Source organism: Neolamprologus multifasciatus, chromosome 18 (assembly GCF_963576455.1).
Source record: "Neolamprologus multifasciatus chromosome 18, fNeoMul1.2, whole genome shotgun sequence".
In the NCBI taxonomy this organism is placed as follows: Eukaryota; Metazoa; Chordata; class Actinopteri; order Cichliformes; family Cichlidae; genus Neolamprologus; species Neolamprologus multifasciatus.
In genome coordinates this window covers 3,451,216-3,474,222 of record NC_140456.1, presented here as the reverse complement: position 1 = coordinate 3,474,222, position 23,007 = coordinate 3,451,216, and the positions used below count along the sequence as shown (strand labels likewise).

Sequence of the window (23,007 nt, the reverse complement as noted above, 5' to 3'; positions counted from 1 at the left end):
GTCATACTAGAGTAAAACTATGACGTCAACTCCCTTGTGATTAGGAAGGCAACTGTCCAGGTCCTCTGGTGAGAGGCAACCTGTCTCCAACCAATCACAGTCTGACTAAAATTACTCTCAGATTATCCAATGTTTGCAAATAACTGCCTTCAAACGTCTAAATGCAGACAGGTTACTAACACGTTACAATCAGTCTGTGTAGATGAGTGCATCTCCTTGCAGTTTGGGTCTTGACTCAGCTGTTTGCCCAATGGCTGCATTCTGGTTATGCTCCTATATAAAAGCACGGTTGCCAAGCATCTACATCATTTTGTAGTTAAACTGCAGTCCTGCATTAACCACCCAACTATTTTTGTTTCAGATCTACGAGCTTCAGGCTGGTCTGAAACTGGAATTTCTGTGTATATAGATGCAAACAATTTCAGTGCATTTCTACCTTCACTCCATTCAATGGCAAACTGATAGCAGATGAACTCCATCTTATTGATGTTTTATCACCATTTTAATGCACTAAAGTCACTTAGAAGGCATAAAATGACTGCAAGTAGTCGCAAATTCAGAGCAACCATTTCAAAGGGTGAAAGGTTCATTGCACACGGTTACACTAACTTTTATTCATGCTGTAATTTCCAACTACTGTTTTTATAGTATGACTATAACACACTTTACCAGCACTGTACTGTATCATGAAGGGGTGGGTGTGTGTTACTCACATCCAAGTTATTTGCTAGCAGATAAAATTGACCAAAGTTTCATGATGTTCAGAAAAAACAGACATTTTTAAGTCCATGCCTTCAAAATTCAAACATCTATATGGATAAACTGAAGTGCAGGTTAGAAAAAATGCATACATTTGATTTCTGGAAGATTTGTCCCCTGTGAAAAGCACCTTGTTATATCACAGACATGGCAACATTATCATCCACTGCAGTCACGTTTCACTTTGCGTCACAAACGCAGCTCCTTTGACTTTGGTTATCTGGCTCTTCAGAAGCTGCACGTTGTTAGATTGTGTACAGCGATCTTATCACAGCTCATTTGCTTGAAACAGCAGTCTGCTGATACAAACTCAGTGATGTGAGAACAGAAAAAGAAGCAAAACTAAGCAATGAAAGAAGCTAAAAATCCCCAAGAATGAATCCTGGATAACTGAAACAATCCACCCATATCACATGACGTCTGCAGCTAAGCCTCATGAAACTTCAGTCCCTTTAAACTCTCATGTACACGCATCCAACTGCATACCAGCCATTCAAACGTCTGAACTCCGAGACAAAGAAATGCGTATGACAGCAGCAGCCAGCAACAAACCAATCCCTCCCCTCTCCAAAAACACACTTGGCTCTGAGACACCATTACTACTTACAGAAGTGCATTCAGAGAAAGCCATTTTCCCGGGAGCCCTCTCACCCTGTAACCTCGGTGGGCGTAGAGGGGGACTCCAAATAAGAGGGTGCTTTCATACTCGATCGTAATGCCCCCTTTATTCAGCGACCGGCTCCCCTGATAGCCCGCTGATAGTCCATTTGAGCAGTTGAGATGAAGGCAGGCCAATTCACCACCAGATCTTGACTGGATGATTGAATGGCGCCCTTTTTACTGCCACTGGTTGAAGAGTGCACCTTATTAGCATAATTTGCATTTGCATACGGCCAGGCTGTGGAGGTACAAAGCCGAGCGGTGTCGGGAAGCTGCCCTCTGCCTCCTGGCTTTCTTTGGCCCCGCTATCGCTTCCTCTTCTTGCTCAGCTTTTGGCTGCTTCTGGGATGTCAAATGCAGCTTTGTCTGGATGCTCCTCTGTCTTGTTCTTCTTCGGCTGTCCGGCCAGCTTCAAACTGTCTGTTCTCTTTGATTTTTAAGAAGTTTCAATATGTTTCCACTGGCATTTTTTCTTTTTTTTTCCACCAATCAGAAAGAAGGTCAGAGAGAGACTTTCCTACTTTATTCATCACATTTTCTGTTTTAGAAAGACTCATTTTTTCCTTTGTAGTCAGTATTTTTAGTGCTGAATGTAAGCAAAGAGAGGAGATAATAGATCAGGTGAAATGATATCCCTACAGAGGAAAATACACCAGGCTCTCACACACACAAAATCATGTGAAAGCATTTGACACATGAATAAAGCCTTTAGGTCTCACAAAATAGGGCAAGTGTCTGGACATTTTCACATAAACAAATTATCTTTGGTATAATTGTTTGGAAAATTCTCCCATTTTTCCCTCTCTGGAGCCAGGAGCCTACTGTTTTTATTACTAAATCAACTTTAATACATGGCCAAACACATGTGGCCATCCCTTGTATATGAGGCTGGTTTCATCCCAGTCTGAGGCTGGCTTTTATGCTTTTATGCTTTTATGCTTTTATGCTTTAGATTTAACAAAGGAGAAATGTACCTAATTTCGCTTGGATATAAAATAAATCAAATTTTTTTAAACATGAGAAGGCTGCCAAGTTCTAAGGATACATGTTTTGGGGAGAGTTACCAAGAATCTAACAATCCATCAGCCCAGAACAACAAAAGTGACATAAATCAGCTGTCAGGGGAAGGCTGAGCATCCCAAGCCTCCACAGGTGCACGACAACAAAAGCCTGAAGTGTAGATTCAGTAACTTTCTCAGCCCAACTTTCCAGCTAAAAGATCCCAAACTCGGAGCATTCAGCAGGACAAAAGGAGTCGTGGTAGTCGGCTCCCGAGGGGGTTGGGAACTGGCGGGGGTTAAAACAGCAAACAAGGAAAAACAACCAAACTCAGGATGAGCTGTCCATCCTTCAATCCCAGTGAGAATGACCAGAGAGCTGCATTTCATCTTAACCAGCGACTGCTCCATCATTTTTTTAATAGTCCTCAGAATAAGTGCAGTAAAAGTCACAAAACCACTATGTGGCTAAGATATGGATATTTGAAGCTGAAACAGAACGCACAGCAGGAACAATTTACAGCTGTGCTGAAGCCTGAGATGTCAAAATGTCCTTTCTCGCCTTCATGAACTACAATCGTTTCTTTTTTTAAAAATATCTAATTAATGACAGAATGAGATCTGACGTTTACTTTGATAGAACAAAGGAACCGTTACCTACTGGCTCATAGTTAAATTTAGTGTTTAAAAGGTTAATCTCTATAAACAGACACAAATGAACATGCAGAATATGATGTTGGAAGCTTCTGGTTTTCCTGATAAGATAAGATAACCTTTATTATTATTATTAGTCCCACGCATGGGAAATTAGTTTTGTTACAGCAGTGCAAAGTTGCACAGAAAAATTAGAGAAAAACACTGGAATAAGATATCAATAAGATACTGTACACAATAGAATAGAATAAAATACAAGACAATACTATATACAATCGAATAAAATAGTATAAAATAGAATACAAATGCTATATACAATATGAGTATAATACAACGATGTACCCAGGTTCTGTTGACTTTTAGTACTTGCAGGTACAGCGTCTGCAATGGCTCCATTGAGCTGAAATTATAAATCGTAAATGTTTGGTGAGCCCAGGGTGTGAGTCAGGTGGATGCCTGATGGGACCCAGAGTGAGAAAAGGTGTGTTGTTAATCCAAGTTTGTTTTTAGGTAATAAATTAAACTCTCATTTTGACAAAATGTTGGGTTTCTCGAATATTTATGAAAAAAAAGGAAGAACCTTAAAGTATGGCTGTAGTACATGTTTAACTGTGCTGCTCTGATATAAAGCTGCAGTTCATTGGCCACAGGCAGCAGTAATTGAATGATGAGCATCATTACTCAGAAAGTATAAAAATAGGACAGAGAAAGACTGTAGCTGCTGTTACAGTATTTGCTGTAGTCTGCACTTCAAAGTCCAGATTCTTCTGATTAATCAGCAAATTTCACTAAATCTAAACCAAAGCTTCTAACAGCGTATTTTGTCCACAATCCAAAAGCATTCAATGTACAGTGGCTTTAAAGCAAGCAATCCAAATGTATTTGAAGCCTTTCCATCTTTGCAAGGATCAACATTCCTGCTCTACTGAGAGGACTGAAGGCGTCAAGAGCCCCAAAACCTCTCTTTGTCAGAAGGCTCTTTTCCTGTGAGCATCCAGGTCCGCCTGTGGGAGCCAGCTGGATTATCACTCACTGCTCAGTGGGGGCTCCTCCAAAGAGTTTTCGGGGAATCCCCGGAACAATGTTTTCACTCACAGGTGGACATAAATCCAGCCTAAATCCCCGACCCTGCTGGACTTAGAGTTAAACCTACTTTGAAGAAGGATTGTTGTGGGTTTGGATTTCTTGGTAATATCAACGGCACAAAAAAAGGTAATGCAACTGAAATGAAACTAATAAAACAACTTTTCCACTAGTGGCTCATCTTTGACAAATCCTCTTTTGGAAAATATCTGTGCTGATTTTTGAACAACACTTCTTAACCCTCTCTCATGTGAGTATCAGTTTTAATGAACCCTGAACCTGAGATCCAGCAAATAGGTCTGATATACTTCAAAAAAAGAGAAACCATCAATAAACCAGTAAAAAAAAAAGTGTAGCCTGATGCAGAAGACATTTCAATTATCAGTTAATCCATCAATTAGTTCACTGGGTGAGTGCCCGGTCAATGCATCGTCTGAAAGCAGCGTTAAAAGGCCAAAATCTCATGGTGAGATCATTTGTTTGGTCTAAAATCCAAAAGGATTCAGTCTCCAATGATATGATTATAACAAAAGCAGCAAATGCTCACATATAAAATATTGTCACGACTCGACACATTAAGTAACACCACACAAGAGAAAACACATCTACAAAGTGACGTCCCACCTTAGTGTCTTTAAAAAATGTCAATTGTGTAGAAAAGGCAAACTAAAGAGTCAACTAGTCAGAGTCACGCTACACGTGCATTCTTAGCAAACACACAGTCGTTTTCCTCTTCATTATTCTGCCATTAACTAAATCAAACCTCACCATTGTTTTGCCCTTGAACATTGATTCTAACAATCATCACGCACTCTTCCCTCTCCAGTGTCGCTTCCCCTCAAAATGCACCGTGCATCACTCAGGGACTAACAGCCTTCAAGTCCAATTAATGAGACGACAAACAGAAAACATCAGAAGGGCGATGTGTTCCTCCAGTGCACGGCTTTATGAAGTTACAGAGGAATAACGACACTGACGGGAATAATTCCGGCATTTAAATGGATTAAGGAATGCACGCTTGCATCTTTTTCTGGACAGAGTCATAACTAATATGCTCACAGATACTTGGACTACAGAAGAACACAGATCAGCCTAAACAGATTCACACGTTTTTACCCAAACTTTAGAAATGTATAGATTGATTCTAATTGCTCCTGCACCCCACTGCCTGATTCGATTGGTTAAGTCTGTAGTTGAAAAACAAGTTTAGACATTAAAATACAAGAATTGATTTCAAACATTGAACCCCTGTGTCCCTGGATAATATATTTGTCTGCAAAAAGTGGAAATGAAATCTGCCTGAAACGCCTGAGACCTGCTTTGTGCATCTGTCATGTAGCCACGCACACACCGATGCATCGCCCCTCATACCACAGCACTAAAACCCACCGCTTGACATTTAATCCCCGTGCAACAAGCAAGTACTTGAACGCACCACTTCCCATTCAAAGCCTGCATCGTGGTCTCACCTTGCATCGTAGCTCCTCCGCGCCGCAATCTTTCAGGGTTTTTCAGATTAAAGGCAATTGACAGAAAACTTCCCAAAGCTGCCGTCCGTCTCCCCGTCTCTCTCCTCAGACGCACACATGCACACTCTGCCAACACAGACTCTAACAAAGGCTTTCAATCCCCACAACTCCACTCCCCCCTTTTTTTCTGTGTGAGCGGAGAGAGGGAGGGCCACGGTTGCCATGGTGATGCATCGCCTGCTGAGGCTAATTTGTGCGGGCCACTTGTCGGGCCTGACGGAGTGTGTGTGTGTGTGTGAAGGGGAGAGAGTGAGGGAGAGAGAGCAGGCTGTTTACTTTCAAACATGCTGGTGACTTTTGTGTCCGCTCAGCGCTGAGATGCTGCCTCACACTGGATCCTTCGTACGACACCCAAAGGCTCTGCAGTATTTCAATTATGATAAACTTCGCATCTAATCACGTTGTGTTTCTAATTTCTGCTCTTCTCGTCACACAATCCACACTGTAACTTTGTAACAAAGCGTGAGAAACGTTCAAGTGTTTATGCATTTCTTTTAAGCTGGAATGGTTCAGTTGTTTAATTACCAAGGTTATTATCGTTAACGAAAACTAACGAAATAACGAAAACTAGAAGTGAAAAAACATTTTCGTTAACGGAAATAAAAATAAAAACAAAAAAAGGAAAACTAACTAAAACTATGAGTGTTCACAAAACTAACTAAAATTAACTGAATTTATAGCAAAAATGTGTTTAGTTTTCGTTGATGTGTGCGTGTCATGCAAGAGTCAAGGGTGAAAATGAAGTTTAGTTTCCAGATTTTTTTCTTGCTGTGTCTCATTATGCCAGCAGGTGGCAGCACGTTAGTCGAGTCGTCGTCAGAAAAAGTCGGGAGCCAGAGTCCAATTTGGGATTACTTTGAATATGACTGTGTTTTAGATAAAACAAGTGTCTTGTAGTGGAAACAGACAAATTATGAGGGACATTTCTAAAGGGAAAAAAATCCCACAAACCTTAAAGTGCACTTGAAAAGCTCACACAAGAAGGCTAACCTAGCTTAGCTTGAGAAGGTAAGGGAGCACACTCAACCCTCATCCCCAGAAAACAGAAGCTAACCCCAGGCAAGGCAGCGTGATGCATCCCGAGACAACAGGACGGGGATATCTACACAACTGTGTGAGTCAATTACCTTCAAAAAGTTTATCAATTCACTTGAACCAAAATTACGAACACCCGGTGCTGCGAGAGTTAATAGTCTCATTGGGGCCAAGATATACATTTTATAGTTGCCTGGTATCAATGGTTGTTCATCTGCCTTTATTTATTTATTTATTTAAAGAACCCATAGGTGGGAATGTGAGTTGTCTGTCTCTGCGTGTTAGCCCTGCGACAGACAGGCGACCTGTGCAGGGTGCAGTATGGTAGCTGGAATAGCAACATACCCAAGGATGAGCAGAATGACTGATATGATGAAACTGGGATTTTGTTACACTTAATTATTGCAAACACAACTAAAACTATAACTGAAACTAATCAAAACTAAACTGAAACTAAGGATTTTCAAAAAAATAAAAACTAAACTCAACTAGCAAACAATTGGTAAAAACTAATTAAAACTGATATAAAATTGAAAATCTGAAGTCAAAACTAAATAAAAATAAAAACTAATGAAAATTAAAACCCTATTAAAACCCTGTTAATTACCTTCATTTTTCAGACCCAGAAGTTGCCACTTAAGTAAAGCTCATTAGAGGCCTGCACACATTCTGTAACTCCAAATCTAGTAACAATTTTTTCCTCTGGTATAAATGGAAACATAGCAAAAAGACAAGCTTGTTTCTCTTCATTATCAAACCATTAAGCAAACCAAACCGCATTACTGCTTTGCCCTCAAACATTAATTATAATAATCATCACGTACTCACAGCGCAAAGACTTGCAGGCTTTTCTGTGAACTTGGGGTCTTTAAGCCTTCAAGCCCAATTAATGAGATGACAAACAGGAAACATCAGAGCGGCGCTGTGTTCATGCAGCGCATGTCTTTATGAAAATACAGATGATTAACACCCATTTTTCTGCAGAATGGAAACATTAAAGGCCACAGTCTGTGGTTTAAACTGATTACTACCAGTAATTACAAAGATGTCCAATATACACGAATATACAGGAGTGTGTGGAGTGAAATTTGTCAGAGGGACAAAGAAACACGCGATGTGCAGTCAATACAGGTCAGGCTTGATGAAAACAAGAACTACAATCAATAGATTGTGATCAGCTTCAACTGTTATTACTGTCACTGTCACAGTGCAGACACACAGATACTATAAAGCTGGCTGCAGAGAGGGGCGGGGATGCTGTGGTAACGGTCGACTGCATTTGATGAGTGAGGATGACGAGGGTGACAGCTTTTTATGAATTTGAGGCGATGCAGCTCACAGACAAAAGTTGGAATATGTCTGTGAAAAATCCTTTTATCCAACAGAAATCCTTCGGACTGTCATCTAATAGGCAGTGAGGATGTCACAAAAAGGACCCCACCCAGCAAAAATAGCGACTGGTCTGGTGCATTCAGGGAAAACAAAACAGTTTTATATGTTAGCTCTGCTGCGTGTGACTGCGTAGCACTTTTAAATAAAATTCTGTGTCCACGTTTCAGGCTTTAACACTTTGAACAGGGTGATGTTGATGCTGCAAACTGAATTGAAGATTTGTTGCTTTGCATTCATCATAAATGAAATTTTCACAGTTGCTAGTCTGTCAGTTCACCAGCAACACTGACAAAGTCTTCAAACGGTTCATGCAGAGATGCAAATGTTACAATTTCTGTTTGAAAAAGGGAAGTAATGTTGACACGATATCTTCATCGGGGTCACACTTCCTCATTTTACTATAGATAACTTGTACATCTGCGTGCTGCGCTTGCTCCGGACCACAGGCTGTGGTGGCACGGTGCCAGTGTTTCCAGTTAACATACTGGCTGTTGGACTCCAACACACAGAGCATCGAGTGTTAAAGAACCTAAAGATTATGTCTATTTGAAAATGTCCAGCAGATGCAAAAGCACTTCATACGCTGATATCTCTCCTCGTTGTATTCAGAGCCAACAGTCCTTTCCATTATGCATTCAGTCTATATATTGATATTTCCACAGACTCCACTCACCATCTGCAGGAGTCCCATTGACCATGCAAACCATTACATCACTGCAGCCAAAGAAGCTCTTAGTTTACAGCGAGACTTATAGGAAGTTCCTGAAAATCTTCCTGAAAGTCCTAAATGTTGAAACAGGGAGGGAACGTCTTGGAGCAAGAGCAATTTATTATTTCATTGTTTTTTTGTAGAATGAGGTTTTCACTTTCAGATGTGTGAGACTTTTATCGCCGCTCATATGAACACACTCACTGCTCCCTCCACCTCTCCCCCACCGCCCTCCGACACCTGCTCTGAGTCAAACGGCAGATGACAGGGACGCCTCTCGAGGGCTTTTTAGGGGCCACGTGCCGTGGTGCTCTGACCCCGGTATCCCCCTGGGAGCGGCTGATCCTCTCTCCAACTCGTTTCCCCACTACATTAAGCTCCACTCAGGACTCATCGCCCAGCCTTGTTTAACATTCGATCAGAAGAGTCCAGACGCTCGTGTTTCGCCTCATAAAAACACGCCGGCTGTCCAGCTGGACTCCCAGCAGTCTGTGCTTCTTACTGCTGCATCTTTGTGTATAATATAACCTTAAAAGCTTTTCATGAGAACATCGTGTAGTGTGTTTCTGCGATTTGTCCATTTGTTTAACAGTATGGTCTTAAATTGGTGGGTTTTTCACTCTATGTTACAATTTTGTCCTGTTGTTTTCTATAACAAATATAATGTCTCTCAATATACAGTCAAAAAAGTACAACGTTACTGCTTCCATTAGTTTCCACGATCTTCTGAGCAAATTCAGGCTCTGCAAGCTTAATGTGCAAAGATAGAGCTGAACATACCATAAAACCTCTGGAACTATTTCCTTCAGACAGATGAGACCAAGGTGAAGATGTTCGCCCTTCCATTGTGCACAGTGGCACGTTTGGTGAAACCCAAACACTGTCACGTATCAGCACAAACTCTCACAGAGAGATCAGTCACAGCACAGACTCAACCTGAGTGAAATCCTGTGGTGCAACCTGAGCTGTGCATGAATGAAAGCAGAGAAGAAGAGTGGGCCAGAATGACTCCACAGTGATGTGAGAGATAAAAGTCAGAACGCTGCTTCAGGTGGGGTGTGTTTAGCTTTTTACTTCCTGGTTTAAAAATCTCAAATATCTCAGATTACATTAAATAAAGTTTACATAAAAAATAAAACATTTTTATTTAGTTTATAGTTTATAGGTTTTATTCCAGTTACACTTGCTACAGTTTTCCAAGGAAAAATATAAAAATGCATCTTAACTCTCATGGCAGCGACCATCTCATATGTACTGCTGATGCACAAAGAACAGACAAACTCTTTGCACACACACACACACACACACACACACACAGAAACAGAAGCGCCCACTGTGTGTGTGAATCGACTTCCAGAAACGACAGAGGCACTTTCATACACAGAGCTGTTCCCGGCGTTCACAGATGCACCACATCTGCGTCACAAACCTCCAAGTATCCACGTCCTTCGTCACAGCTTCCCAGCAGAGAAATAAAGGCTCAGCAACATAAAGCGAAGAGTGTCACTTTAAACACCACAGCTGTGCCATAAGTCTCAGAGCTGATATCAGTTGGATTTGTCAGCAATGAAACAGAACCCACTTCAGAAAACAGGGACAATGTGTGTGTCGATGCCTGGATCGATGAATTACACCACCTACGACTTCCCACAGATTTTCAACTTCCCTGAAAGTCTCCAATCATACCTCGACCATCTTTTAATGACTTCCTGACCTTTCAACTCTGTGAAAGTCTTACTATCAGACTTTTTTCTATTTTTTTCCATTTTCTTTTAACAGCCATTGTAAGATAATGATGAAAGAAAGACAAAGTGTGGCTGAGAAGCAGAGACTTTCTTATATTTAAGGACATTTTTTTAGACTAATATTCAAATTGATATTTAGAGATATCTGTGAATAAGAGCACTGGTAGTATAAAGAATTCCTATTAAATTAAATTAAACACATAATATATAATACTGTAAAATGTTACACTTTTGTTACACAAATACTTATGACCTCTGAGCGTCACTGCTGACCTTGTGGTTGGAGAAAATAAAGTTAATTAACATAACAATTAACGTCAGACAGTCGAGTAGCAGAGGGGAATCCTCGGGCAGCACATGATCACTGGCATCAACAATCAATGAGAGTATTTCAAATTCAGCTTGACACATTCAACATTTGCAATGACGTTAACGAGGCAGCGAGGCATCCAGACATATTGATGATACTCGTCAATACACCCTGAGCACCCTGGGAAATTTTAAACCATTTTCTATAAACCACAGCCTGCAGATAAACATGCAGGTACGAGCTAGAAATAAATACACCGCAAAAAGACAGAATAAACGAGGCAGCTGCTGAGAGTACGTGTGAGAAAACTGACAACCAAGCAAACAAACGACAATCCAATGTCACGCTCCATTTTCAGGTTCCAGCTTCAGCTCAGCTGCTTCTGAAAAGCTGAGAGCTTCTCTGCTGCACTGAACAAGTATCTGCGACTATACTGGGTCATTGTGACTGATTCGTATTTTAAAGCAAGCCGATCATTTAATATTACATAACTATGTAGTTACAAGCTCTGAACCAAAACTGTATAAAAATACATTACACCTTTGTTGTGGCTCATAATTAACTCTCACTGAGCACACAATCCATCGAGACAGCTGCTGGAAAACAGGTTAAGTAGTTCTACACAAACCAAATAGTTCCCTGTTTCTTCTTCAGCTCTTTGATCCATTTACAAAACCAAATGAGTAAATATGTTTGAAAAAAAATGTGTTTTAGAAGTTATTTTAGCTACATATGCTCAGAGATGGGCGATTACTTTTTTCAAGTATCAAGTAAAGTAAGGGATTACTATTGCAAAAACGGTAATTAGATTACCGTTACTTTCCCGTAGGAACGCTGCGTTACTGCGTTACTAAAACCGTGATTTTTTTGCGAGAATGTCTCATGACAGTGACGTAAGCGAGTGCGACGTTCGTGACAACAGCTGTGTGCAGATCAACAATGGATCATATATCGAGTGCAGAGAGAGTATGAGCGTGCAGCGTTTAAAGCGTGGAAGTACTGACCTTACTTTGAGTTTGATTCCATAAAAAGTGACAAAAACATTAGTGTCCGTTGTGCGTGGGAAGAAAACTTCTTTTTACAGCGAAAAAAACCCTAAACTTCCAAACAAGCACCGAGTAGCTACGACGTAATGGGAAACTCACAGAGAAACTCGCGGATTCTTCCACTGACCGCTGCACACCTGCACCAGGGTAACCCTCCACCAACCCCACTCCTGCTTTACAGGTGAAAATAGAGCAACAGGACCGCTAGTCTTTGACTTTATTTATTTTCTGCTGTGTTTTACTTGCATCTATTTGAAAGACTGAGTGTAAACACACAAAATATTTTATTTTATGTGCTGGAATGTGCAGAAAATAGGTTTAAATGTTAAACTAATTTCTTCCAGTCAGAGAATGTTGCAGATAATTAAATTTTTGCTTGATGCATAAAGTTAAAAGATTAAAACTAATAAAACAAGTTTTAAAAAGAGACTTTTCCATTTGATAACATTTTGTATGATGATTATGTAGAAAAAGTAGAATTGGGCTGAAAGATCTATCACTTTATCACCTATTCAGGTTGTAAATCGTGTTTTTAAAAAGTAACTAAGTAACGAAGTAATTAATTACTTTTGAAAATGAGTAATCAGTAAAGTAACGGGATTACTTTTTGGGGGAAGTAATCAGTAATTAGTTACTGATTACTTTTTTCAAGTAACTTGACCAACACTGCATATGTTTCTATTCAGACTCTAAGCTAGCCTTGATTATTTTGGCTAACTGGCTTTTATAAGGACGTACAATTTTAGTGGAAGTCAGATGATGGAAAATCACCAAAAAATCTGTTTTAATAAAATAAACACAAGATCACAGAAACATGCGCTTCAAGCTGGGAAATGAAAACAGACTTTTATATGAATTCATATTCACATTTCTTACATCCAAGACGGCTTCTTGGTTGTTAGCCAGCAAGTTGTAACTTATGTAAGGTGCATCAACCTTGTGATGGTCAGCTCAGAGCATAATGGAGAGTTTGGATTCGTGGTCTGCAAACCGTTCCTGTAGGCTAACATTATCTGGGCCATACTGATGCTGAATCTATTTTTGTCAACCCTCGTTGTTTTTGCTCACGTGGGCTATTGTATTTTCTATTGTGATGTTTTCTATTTCCTCCGATCCTTAAATCAAAGAAACCAAAAGCCAAACGCTACCATGCAAAGAATTTGAAAATATTTCATATGAACGACTGAAATCACTCATTTAACATTATTAAAAACAATATGCAGTAGATTTGGTTGATCCTTAGTGGGCAGAGATACTTAATCCCACTAGTCCCAGTATATCATTTGTGTACATTAACCCTGCATTTTCCACTTCTCCTGCCTGTTGCTAAGCAACTGGAGGTGAAAGGTCACCAGAAGGGCCATACACTGTTCATTCCTGTCTGCGGTTCGTTGGTGGGGGAGGATTGTTTGATTATTAAATGACAATCCCACACAGACTTCCCCACGGCCCGACATCTAGATGTGCTAATGTGTGCTCAAGGCGAAGCTGTGTGTGGTGAGCACTCACCTTGTGTGTATTTGGTTTGATGCATCGGATAAAATATGGATTGGAAGTGCTGAGCGTGGCCATCAAGGAGTGCAAAGAGTCCTGTAAGACAATAAATGGGTGTAAACACTTTAGTTACTGCCACTATTACAGCCGTCTGAGCACAGAGAGACAGAGGTGCTCCTGTTCCACTATTTTCCAGCCTGCTTTGAGGATGCAGGCACAGTTGGCATCCTTACTGAGTGAGCTCCACAACCAGCAGGGTACACGAACACAGGACGAAGCCCTGCATTCGCCGTCTGATGATGAAATTTATGTCACTTTGACCTTTTTTTAACTTGTAATCTTTACAAGCATTTACAACACGTCCAGTACTAAAGGTGTGTGAACATGTGCAGAAACTACCGTCACATCCAACAGAAGCACTCAGAGATGACGACTCTCTACACATTTCATTCAGTCCTTATAGTTTTATTACAACTTGTACAACATTGCTGCTACAACCACTGTTTCTGTTACTATGTCAGCTCAAACCTTTATTATAACAACTACTGATGCTGTAATAACCACAGACTGCAATTTCCTGGTCTGTAAAGAGAAGCCGATGAGAAAATACCTCAAACGTGTATTCTTTCTAATGGCCACCAGGGGGAGACTCTTTGGCTGCAAAATAAATCTTTGTATAGGATTCTATGCAAAAATGACCCTACTTTTAAATTGATTTATTACACCATTAAGTGATTTCCTGATGAGTCTGTTATCTCAATCTGTAGTTTGAAGTCTTACTCACTACAGCACACTAATCATTTTGTTACTGATGGGCCCACTCAGAGTAAAGCTCATGATGAAGCAGTATATGTTACCATATGAGCATGCACTGTCTGTTTCTCAGTCAGATCACAAAACATCAGGACAGAATCACTTTAAGAGACTTAGAGACAACTTTGCTATACAATGGTGACATCATAGCGTCTCCATCTTTTAATTACTATCGCAACCATTATTTCTCCAAGTCCCATGTTTTTGCTTTATCTGGAAAAACTACTTTACTCAAGCACTCTTTCAAAGTAGTCGCTGCTGCTACCACAACAACTGCGCATTATTTAATAGGTATTAGTTAACAAATCTAATGCAGTTCTTCCTATTATCGCTCTTTCTTCTACTGCCTCTCTAACTAAGATTTGTGCCACTGTAGCAAAACTCCCACTACTGCTAATAAATAGCTTTTGGTGATTTTCTACACACCTGTGCAACTTTCCCAAAAACAGATCAATCAGCAAACTTCGTTGTGTCTGAACCGCCAGCTGCAGCATTCAGCACTGCTAGAGAACAACTCAGGAAGACTTTAAAGTAAACACACTTTTTATCTGCGACTTACCTTAAACTGGGTGCTGACTGTGGGCCGTCTGTGTTTGATGCTGCTCTTCAGAGTGTCCTGTTTGTTCCGGCTCAGGACGTGTTCAAACAGATCGTAGACAAAGTCCAACCTGACAAGTAGAAGCAAATACTTGGAATTAGTGTGATGTGAAATTTGCAGTGCAAATGCAAAAATGAAATAAACTGACAACAGTGTTGTTACGTAAAAGTCTAATTTAATACTATTGATGATGATTATGTGGGACTGAATAGCATTTTTATAGCTTCGCCTCCATCCCACATGTTAAGCGGTTCTGCAGAACAAGTGCTTTTCTAAAGTTTAGCTTTTTCCCAGTATATATGAAAGGAAGGGTTTTTATTTAGGAAGGTCAGCCTGTCTAATGCTATACACATCAAGGAAAAAAAAGAATCACAAAAGTCTCTAGCTTTACAGATTTTGTTGAATGTGATGAGAAATGAAGCCGCTGTTTATTCTGAGAAATAACGTTTTTGCCTTTTTTGCTAGAGTTATTTTTCAGTTTCACACAGGGGGAAATATGTTACAGTATATCTGCTAAACGTGTCAGATGTGGCTCAGAAATGTCATTTAATCTCTAAATACATCCAAACTGAAACCCTAAAATCAGACAGAAGCTGATATAACAGTGAAATAAACTCAGACATTCAGTCTCTGCATTGTTGACATGTCTCACTTTCTCCCACACAAACGGTGTTTGCCCCACGTTTAGCCGGCTGGGATGTGGTCACCCTAGTTAATACTTACAGTGCCAGCCCCAACAAAGTGAAGGTTAAATAAAAGTCAGTTCTGATCAATCAATTTGAAAAAAATCACATTTTTGTCCAATTTCTAGTTTTCAGTTTTTGATTATTGGTGTGAAAAAAAAAAAAATTTTAACTGAAGGAAACGAGAGAAGCCACTTAGAGGCGCTGTGCAGCTTAAACCATTATTGTGTGGAAGCCCACATTTATCCACACATTTATTCTTTATTATTCTGGTTGCTTTCGTACGTTTTTTGCCGCTTAACTACTCCCTCAGTTTTCATGCTATTTGCACCGTTCAAACTTTGAAAAGTTCTGCTCTTTCTGCTAATTATTGCTATGATGTTTGGTGCTCATAACTTCTATACTTTTTGAGATATTGAATTTTTTATGCAATATTTTTTGCCCATTTCTGCCACATTATCCGTGGGGTCACTAGTTTTCCTTGCCTGGTTGAGATGTGTTTTAGCTCAGTGAGATGAGGAGCCCTTCTCAGAGTTATGGCAACAATATTTTCAGTTCACAGTTGAACTTTTTTAACTCTTTTCAGCACAGATTTTAGCTTCTTCACCCATTTTCAGCACAAATTCCAGTTCTTTCAGATGTTTTCAGCAAAAACCTCTTTTCAGCAGAAATTCTGCTGATTCACCTCTTTTCTGCAAAATTTTCAACCATTTCACCTCTTATCAGCATAATTCGCAGCAGCTTCTGCTCATTTCAGCAGAATTGTCAGTCTCTTCATCTCTTTTCTTGAGAGAATGAGTTTGGCTCAGTGAGATGACTAGCCGCCTTGAGAACAGGAGGGCCGGGTTCGAATCCTGCTCATGGCAAAATTTCTTTTCAGTACAAATTTCTGCTTCTTCAGCTGTTTTCAGCAGAATTTTAAGTTTCTTCACAGCCATACAACTTTTTGCAAGTTTTCAACTTTTTCAGCTTTTTCAGCAGACAGCTTCACATTAAGGCATCATCACAGCATTTTCGCAGGAAATGCAAATTTTTCTAGTTGAGCTTAAAGGTTAGGAAAATGCTTTTGAGTCTAAATTTTTGTGAAAACTTAAACAAATATGAGATCAGCATGCCCATTTCCTTTTGAAAGATAATTTAATTCCAACCTGATTTTAATAAATAAATGTGTGATCCAACAATAGAAATGCAAAAATGCAAAGCAGGGCCACACGCCTACCTGCTTTCCCTCAGCATGTTCAGGATGTCGTCTCTGAAGGTGTCTCTGTTCTTCTCCAGCATCCCCCTCGCGTCATACACCACCTGTGCCAAGCCACCACAGAGCGTCAGAGAGAAGCTTTCACCGGAGCAAATAAAAAGCCGAATAGCACCTGGACACATGATCTGCTTTGGGGCTTCGCTTTAAATCAATCTGCAGCTCCATTAAAACCACAAAAACACAACAATAAACAGAAACAGATATTCTGGTCTCACCTCTCCTGCATAGTGTTTCACTCCAAAGTAGTGCACAGCAACACGTGGCTTCACATAGAAAGGGTTTTTCTGTAGGAGAAAACACGCTTTATGGTATCTGAGGTCATACCTGCACAAAACTGAGGGAAATATTTGTTCCTAATGCTAAAAATTACAAATCAAGTCCCACCGTTGCTTTTTGAGTCTCCACTTAACACTCTTCTCTCTGGTTTTAATATATCTAAGAGTCATTTACTGGCTCTGAATCCTCTATAACAAGGCTGCAAAGCTGCACTAAAAGCACAGCCAAGCCAACATTAAAAAAAAGAGCTCCCACTCACTCAAAGTATTACTCCTCTTTACTGCTTGCAATGACATCAATGTTAAGTCAAATCAAATCAAGCTGCTTGCTCCACAGCCAAACGCCAAGAAATGAGCGGCGCTATTTGCTGAAAGCGATTGATATCCTCTCAGCAACAGAAGCTGAAACATTAGACGTGAAGCTGCACCACAGCATGGAACGTGACACACTGTGAAGTTCCCAGTTTACCAGATGGAAACGGAGAAAGTAGACGTGAAGTTGTGTGAAATTTGAGGCACTGATCGAAATTCATTTGAACATTATCGCAGAAGTCTGACGAATATTTAAAACTGGGTTTCACTCGACCATAAAGGAGTCTGTGTTTATGAATTAACTGTAGTACTAACTAGGTATTAGTAGCATTAAAGCATGCATTTAAAAAACTAAGATAAGATAAAACTTTATTAATCCCTCGGGTGGGTTCCTCTGGGAAATTCGGTCTTATCTTATCTTAAAAAGTGCATTATCCATCTTGTATCGCTATATCTAAGAGGTATAAGTACAGTAACTAGAGGAAGGTGAAATAAAGTTTGAAAGCCTAGTCTAAAAAAAAGTTAAAAGTTAAGAAAAAGTGTGGTGTTGCAGAGCTACTTGGAAAGACTGCCGTCACTCCAGCGCCATCTTGAAAGTAAGATCCCTCACAAGTGAAAATGAAAACAGCAAACTTTTTAAGACTCTGAGGACAGGTGGGACCACTTTTATAGACCTTATATTTTTAAAGTGATGTAAAAAAAGAAGAGGGAAGTAGATACACGTGTGGGACTGAACTGTTTTCCAACAGTTAAACGGAGAAGCTCCAGCTGCCAAAGTGAATCAAAGTCAAGCGCGACATACTGAGTGCTGGCTGTGGAGTTTCTCCAGCAAGGTGTCGTCTGTGGCTTTGGGGAAGTGACTCTCCTCATTCATCAGTGCCAGAAGACCCAGTTTCTATGGAAACACAGATTTAATTACCATCAGCAGTCATCACCATGATTTATATCATCATCATCTTAAATGACTCACCACCTTTGTGCTCTTTTTGTTCAAGTCGTGTCTACTCTGATCTCATCACTGCTTTTTTTCTTGCTTTTGTAAAATAGTATCAGTCTACCACTAAATTAATAATATAACCACCACGCAAGCAATATAACCGCTGTCTCAATGAGGTCAAATCAGTAACTGATACTACCTGCAACTGCACTTTGTTTGCAAGGGATTGTAGAAACACTTCTTTTAATCACCGACACAACAGTATTCGACCGCCACTTCACAAATGTTGAATCATCTGCATACCTTCTCAATCAAATCCAAACATTCTCCATTATCCATCCAGTCGATGTCAGCCCAAACCAGGCCTTCTCTGCAAGACGCAGCAGGAAAAACAAATAAAGGGATTTAGTAGAGTGAATTAATAATAGACACATTTAAAGGCAGGGATGAAAGTACGTCTGGTTTTATGAGTCATTCTAGTCTTTGTCACCTGCACCAGCATGTTTTCATCCCTGACTTCTTCTCATAGAAAGCACAGATTGGAGGAGATCAAACTTCGTTTTTTTAGTTCATAAGACAAGATTTTTTCTTTAGGACAAATCTTTGTTCTTTTTTTAAAGGAGCATCACGGTTCACTGCTACTCTGGGTCACTCCCAATAAAACAAACCCTCAAGACAAACATGAACAGAGACAAACCATGGATAAATGGAGGTGCTGGGCAACCTATTGATCCCATCAACCTACTTTTCTTTAAAATGAGTGGATATGAAAATATTTTGTTCAGTATATGTAAATTATTTGGCAGCATACAAACTGCAAAGATGATCTGTGATAGCTTAGCTGATGCAAAGCACTGTTTATCCCAGCGTTAAGAACAAGCTTATGTCATATTAAAGGCTTATAAACTTTAATCTTATTTCACACATAACAGGACGTCACAATTTCCTGATATTCAAAACATCTTTTGAAAAACATTAGCTAGCAACTAATAAAGAGTCATCACCAACCAAAACAAATGCTATAAGAAATATATCTGGGGCCTGGATCTCCTCCATACCTGCTTCATGCCCTGGGGGGCGGGGCTGTGGCTCCCCACACTCCCTAGCAGATCATTGCATGGAGAAACCTTTGGAATACAAGCGTGCTGATCCACACAGGTGTGCACACAGGTGTTCACAGACGCGGACTACACCTTTCTTGGCTGCTAGCTAGTTTATTGTGATGGTGCTGTTTTTATTATGTTGCTCTTTTTGTTTGCTTTCTCTTCTGTTTTTTTTCTCCATACAGGTGATCCAGGTGTTTTGTTTGTTTTGTCTCTTCTCCCCTCTGGTTTTCTTTCTTTCTCTCCCTCTCTTTCTTTCATTCTTTCTCCCTGTCCTATCCAGTCATGTCTGTCCCGTTTGTAGCAACCGAAAATAAAATAAATACATAATTATAATAAAGGTCAATCAAATGGACCAATATGGCAAGGCCATGATGATCCACTTGGTAAAATAAATCCGCTTGGCATCTTTCTTGGCCTTAAGACAACAATTTTGATGCTAAAGATCCAAACGGGACACAAAAAAAAGAAAAAAAAGAAATATATCTATTACCATGTCAACCAGCTATATCAAATAAAAATACCTTCAGCATTTGTAACTGCTAGCTAACTTAATCCTACATATTCCCTTTTTAAATTTTCTTTCAATTTTTAACTTTCTTTGTGTAACACATTTAGTTTTGTTTGCTCTCCTAGCTTAGCAGAAAAACGTAAAGTTAGCTTCACAATCAGAAAAAATGCTTTATTGCATATACATCTCCCATCTGTTTGAATGACATTGCATCAACTTGAACAAACTTCTAATATATTCTGAGATAGACCAGAATAAACAAAGCTCTGCGGAGGCTAAAGCATGTTTCTGTGGTAAGCATTTTCCCCCTACTAGCTTCCATTAAGAGGTAGAGATTTGATAGGGTGTTCTTTTCTAATATTTTCATGTGTGTGCGGGTGCACGGGTATGTTGGTATGGGTATATATATATTTGTAGGTTGTGTATCCTTTGAGGTGTTAATGGGGTTATTGAAAATGTGTATATACGTATGTATGGATAGATAGAAACATATATGTATATATATATATATATTAAAAAAATAAATAATAATTAAAAAAAAAATACACATGACATATAATGTAATTGCAAGGAGGTATTTCTGTAGTCTATTGATTACTAGATAGTGGAAAAGGGTGGGATTAAATAAGCTTATGCTTCTTCCTGCTCCTTTTTGAACATGAAAGTTATTTGTAGTTGTGGTTGCTCGTTTTCCTTTTGTTTTGCTCTGTTCATTTATCTCTTTTAATTCTATGTTGTTGTACTTTTTCAACATGTTCAAAATAAAGATTCAATCAATCAATCAAAGTTTTCAGCACGAGATAATGATTCAGTTCCACTTTTGTGCGTTTATAATAGTAACAAATACTTGGCTGAAAGTGGCAGCGTTTCACAGCACCACGAGCCACTTAAAGAAATTATCAAAAACGACATTAATAATATGTGGATTCTTTTCTTTTCACCAATTTTCATTTAAGCCTTCCTTGCATGCACCTCCTGCTGTAACACTAACTAAATAAAATCTTTAGGAGTACTTTCTACTTTACTGGTCTATGTGTCGATCTTTAGTTTAGTTTGATAATGTTAAAATAAAGTCTAAAATATTAATGTGATACATTAATATTAATTAATGTATGAAAAGGTAACATAACTATCAAAGAGTTGACCTGGACGGCCTGAAAACTTTACAGTTGTCTTAACAAACAGCAAAGTAACACTAGATCACAAATCGACGCATCACGAACAAACAACCTCCACCTACTTATTGTATTCAAGTTGCTCCAGGGAGAAAATGTGCTTGTTAAAATATTCCTGAAGCTTCTCATTTGCATAGTTGATGTTGAACTGCTCAAAGCGGTTGACCTGTGGGAAAATCAGGCGGTTATCAGACACAGAAAACAAAGACGAAGACTTAATGAACTGGAAAACGAGGAATCCCTGAGGGTTATTTACCGATTTCTTGATTAAAAACAAAGTATGATTAAAATTCTTGGGGAGGGGAAATATATTTATTTATAGTTTTACTGCTGAGTTCATTCGAATGTGCTTGAACAAGCGATTGAAATTTAATTGAACTCAGTTACATTTAATAAACTTATTTGTCCCAGAGGGAATATTACATTCTCATGTCACAGTGGACTCACAGACTGCTCTTTCCTGAGTTAACCCTTTGGACCACATAATACTCGGTCATTATATTGACATTTTAAGGGGGGATTTTACTAAAAATACCTCAAAGTTCTCAAATCCAAAGATGTCCAGGATGCTGACGGACTTGAAGTCTTCTTTGCCCTTGATGCGGGTGTTGAGTTTGCGAATGATCCAGTTGAAACACTGAGAATAAAGTGCCATGGCCATGGAGTCTCGAGAGTCCACGGCCTGCAGAGGAGCAGCACAAACACAGTTGGTGTTCAGCTAAAGTCTTTAATTAGTGGCTTGAAACTTATTGAAAGGTCATGAATGAATAAACTGAAACTACCTGGAAAATTAACATCATCCTCATTTTCTGACTCTTATTCTAATTTCTTATTAATTCACTTAATATTTTTACTATAAACACTGCCACAACTTGTCAATTAATCAATATGTTAAGTGACAGAAATTTATCTTCATGAAAAGTAAGAATAATCTATTATGCTAAATATTTTCTTGGTTTCCTGTTTAGATGATTGAAGTGATCGTTTTTAGATTCTGTCATTAGCAACACAGACAAGAAACTGGGTAAAGAGAAAAAAATAGGGATGCAACGATACCAATTTTTTCAAACCGATACGATACCGATACTTGGATCTGAGTACTTGCCGATACAGAGTACAAAAAACGATACTTCTACCACACACACACACAAATACAATGAATTGGAAGACAGGTTTTATTTATTCTCTGCCGATAAAAAATAAAATCTTAATAAAAATGACCACAAAAAAATTTCAAGTGAAAAATAAGCACTTCTGTTAAATTATTGCAGAGTCTCCACATTGTAATTTTACAAAATATCACTGAACTATTGGCACTGTCTCGAGCTTTCAGAATAATAAATAAACACTTCTGTTTGGAATAAAATAAATACAAATTAGGTTTGCGAATAAAATAAACTTTTAAATTATTGCAGAGTGTCCATATTGTAAACAAACAAACAAAATAATTATTATTAAATAAATAATAAAATATAAAAAATGATAAAATAAATAATAAATAAAATAATAATTGTCCCCCTAGTGGCCAATCTAAAAAACTACAACAGAAATGACAAGCCACCCTTTGATTAATGAAATAAGTTGGTATCGGTTCATGGTATCGGTTAACTTTTACGAGTATGAGTACACACACATTTTACAGTATCGGCCCCGATACCGATATCGATACCAGTAACTGGTATCGATACCGATACCAGTACCGATACCAGTATCGGTATCGGTGCATCCCTAGAAAAAAAGTTTTTTAGATGTAAAGAAAAATGTAAGACAGCCAGTTAAACGGTGGAGGTAACCATAACCAGTAGGTACACAGTCCCCATCCTCCATGTTAACATGTTCTGAGAAACATAAGAGCAACTGAACTCTCAGGTCCCGGTAACATTTACTTTACCTCCATTAACGAATTAGTGAAAAAAAGGCACAAACAA

General features: G+C 39.0%; 1 protein-coding gene and 1 long non-coding RNA gene across 2 annotated transcripts in view; both read right to left on the bottom strand.

Annotated features, from left to right (window-relative positions):
• myo10 (myosin X) overlaps positions 1-23,007 on the bottom strand; it is a 165,468-nt gene that overhangs the window by 26,238 nt on the left and 116,223 nt on the right. The window contains 8 exon segments of the mRNA XM_085141052.1: positions 13,430-13,510; positions 14,787-14,895; positions 16,728-16,810; positions 16,982-17,050; positions 18,156-18,248; positions 18,594-18,660; positions 21,145-21,245; positions 21,615-21,761. Of these exon segments, the coding sequence (XP_084997178.1) occupies positions 13,430-13,510; positions 14,787-14,895; positions 16,728-16,810; positions 16,982-17,050; positions 18,156-18,248; positions 18,594-18,660; positions 21,145-21,245; positions 21,615-21,761 (750 nt within the window).
• Positions 3,018-5,617, bottom strand: LOC146497010 (uncharacterized). The gene is made up of 2 exons (XR_014870793.1): positions 4,719-5,617; positions 3,018-4,661 (listed from the first exon to the last, which is right to left on the bottom strand). It is a non-coding gene; the product is annotated as an uncharacterized LOC146497010 (long non-coding RNA).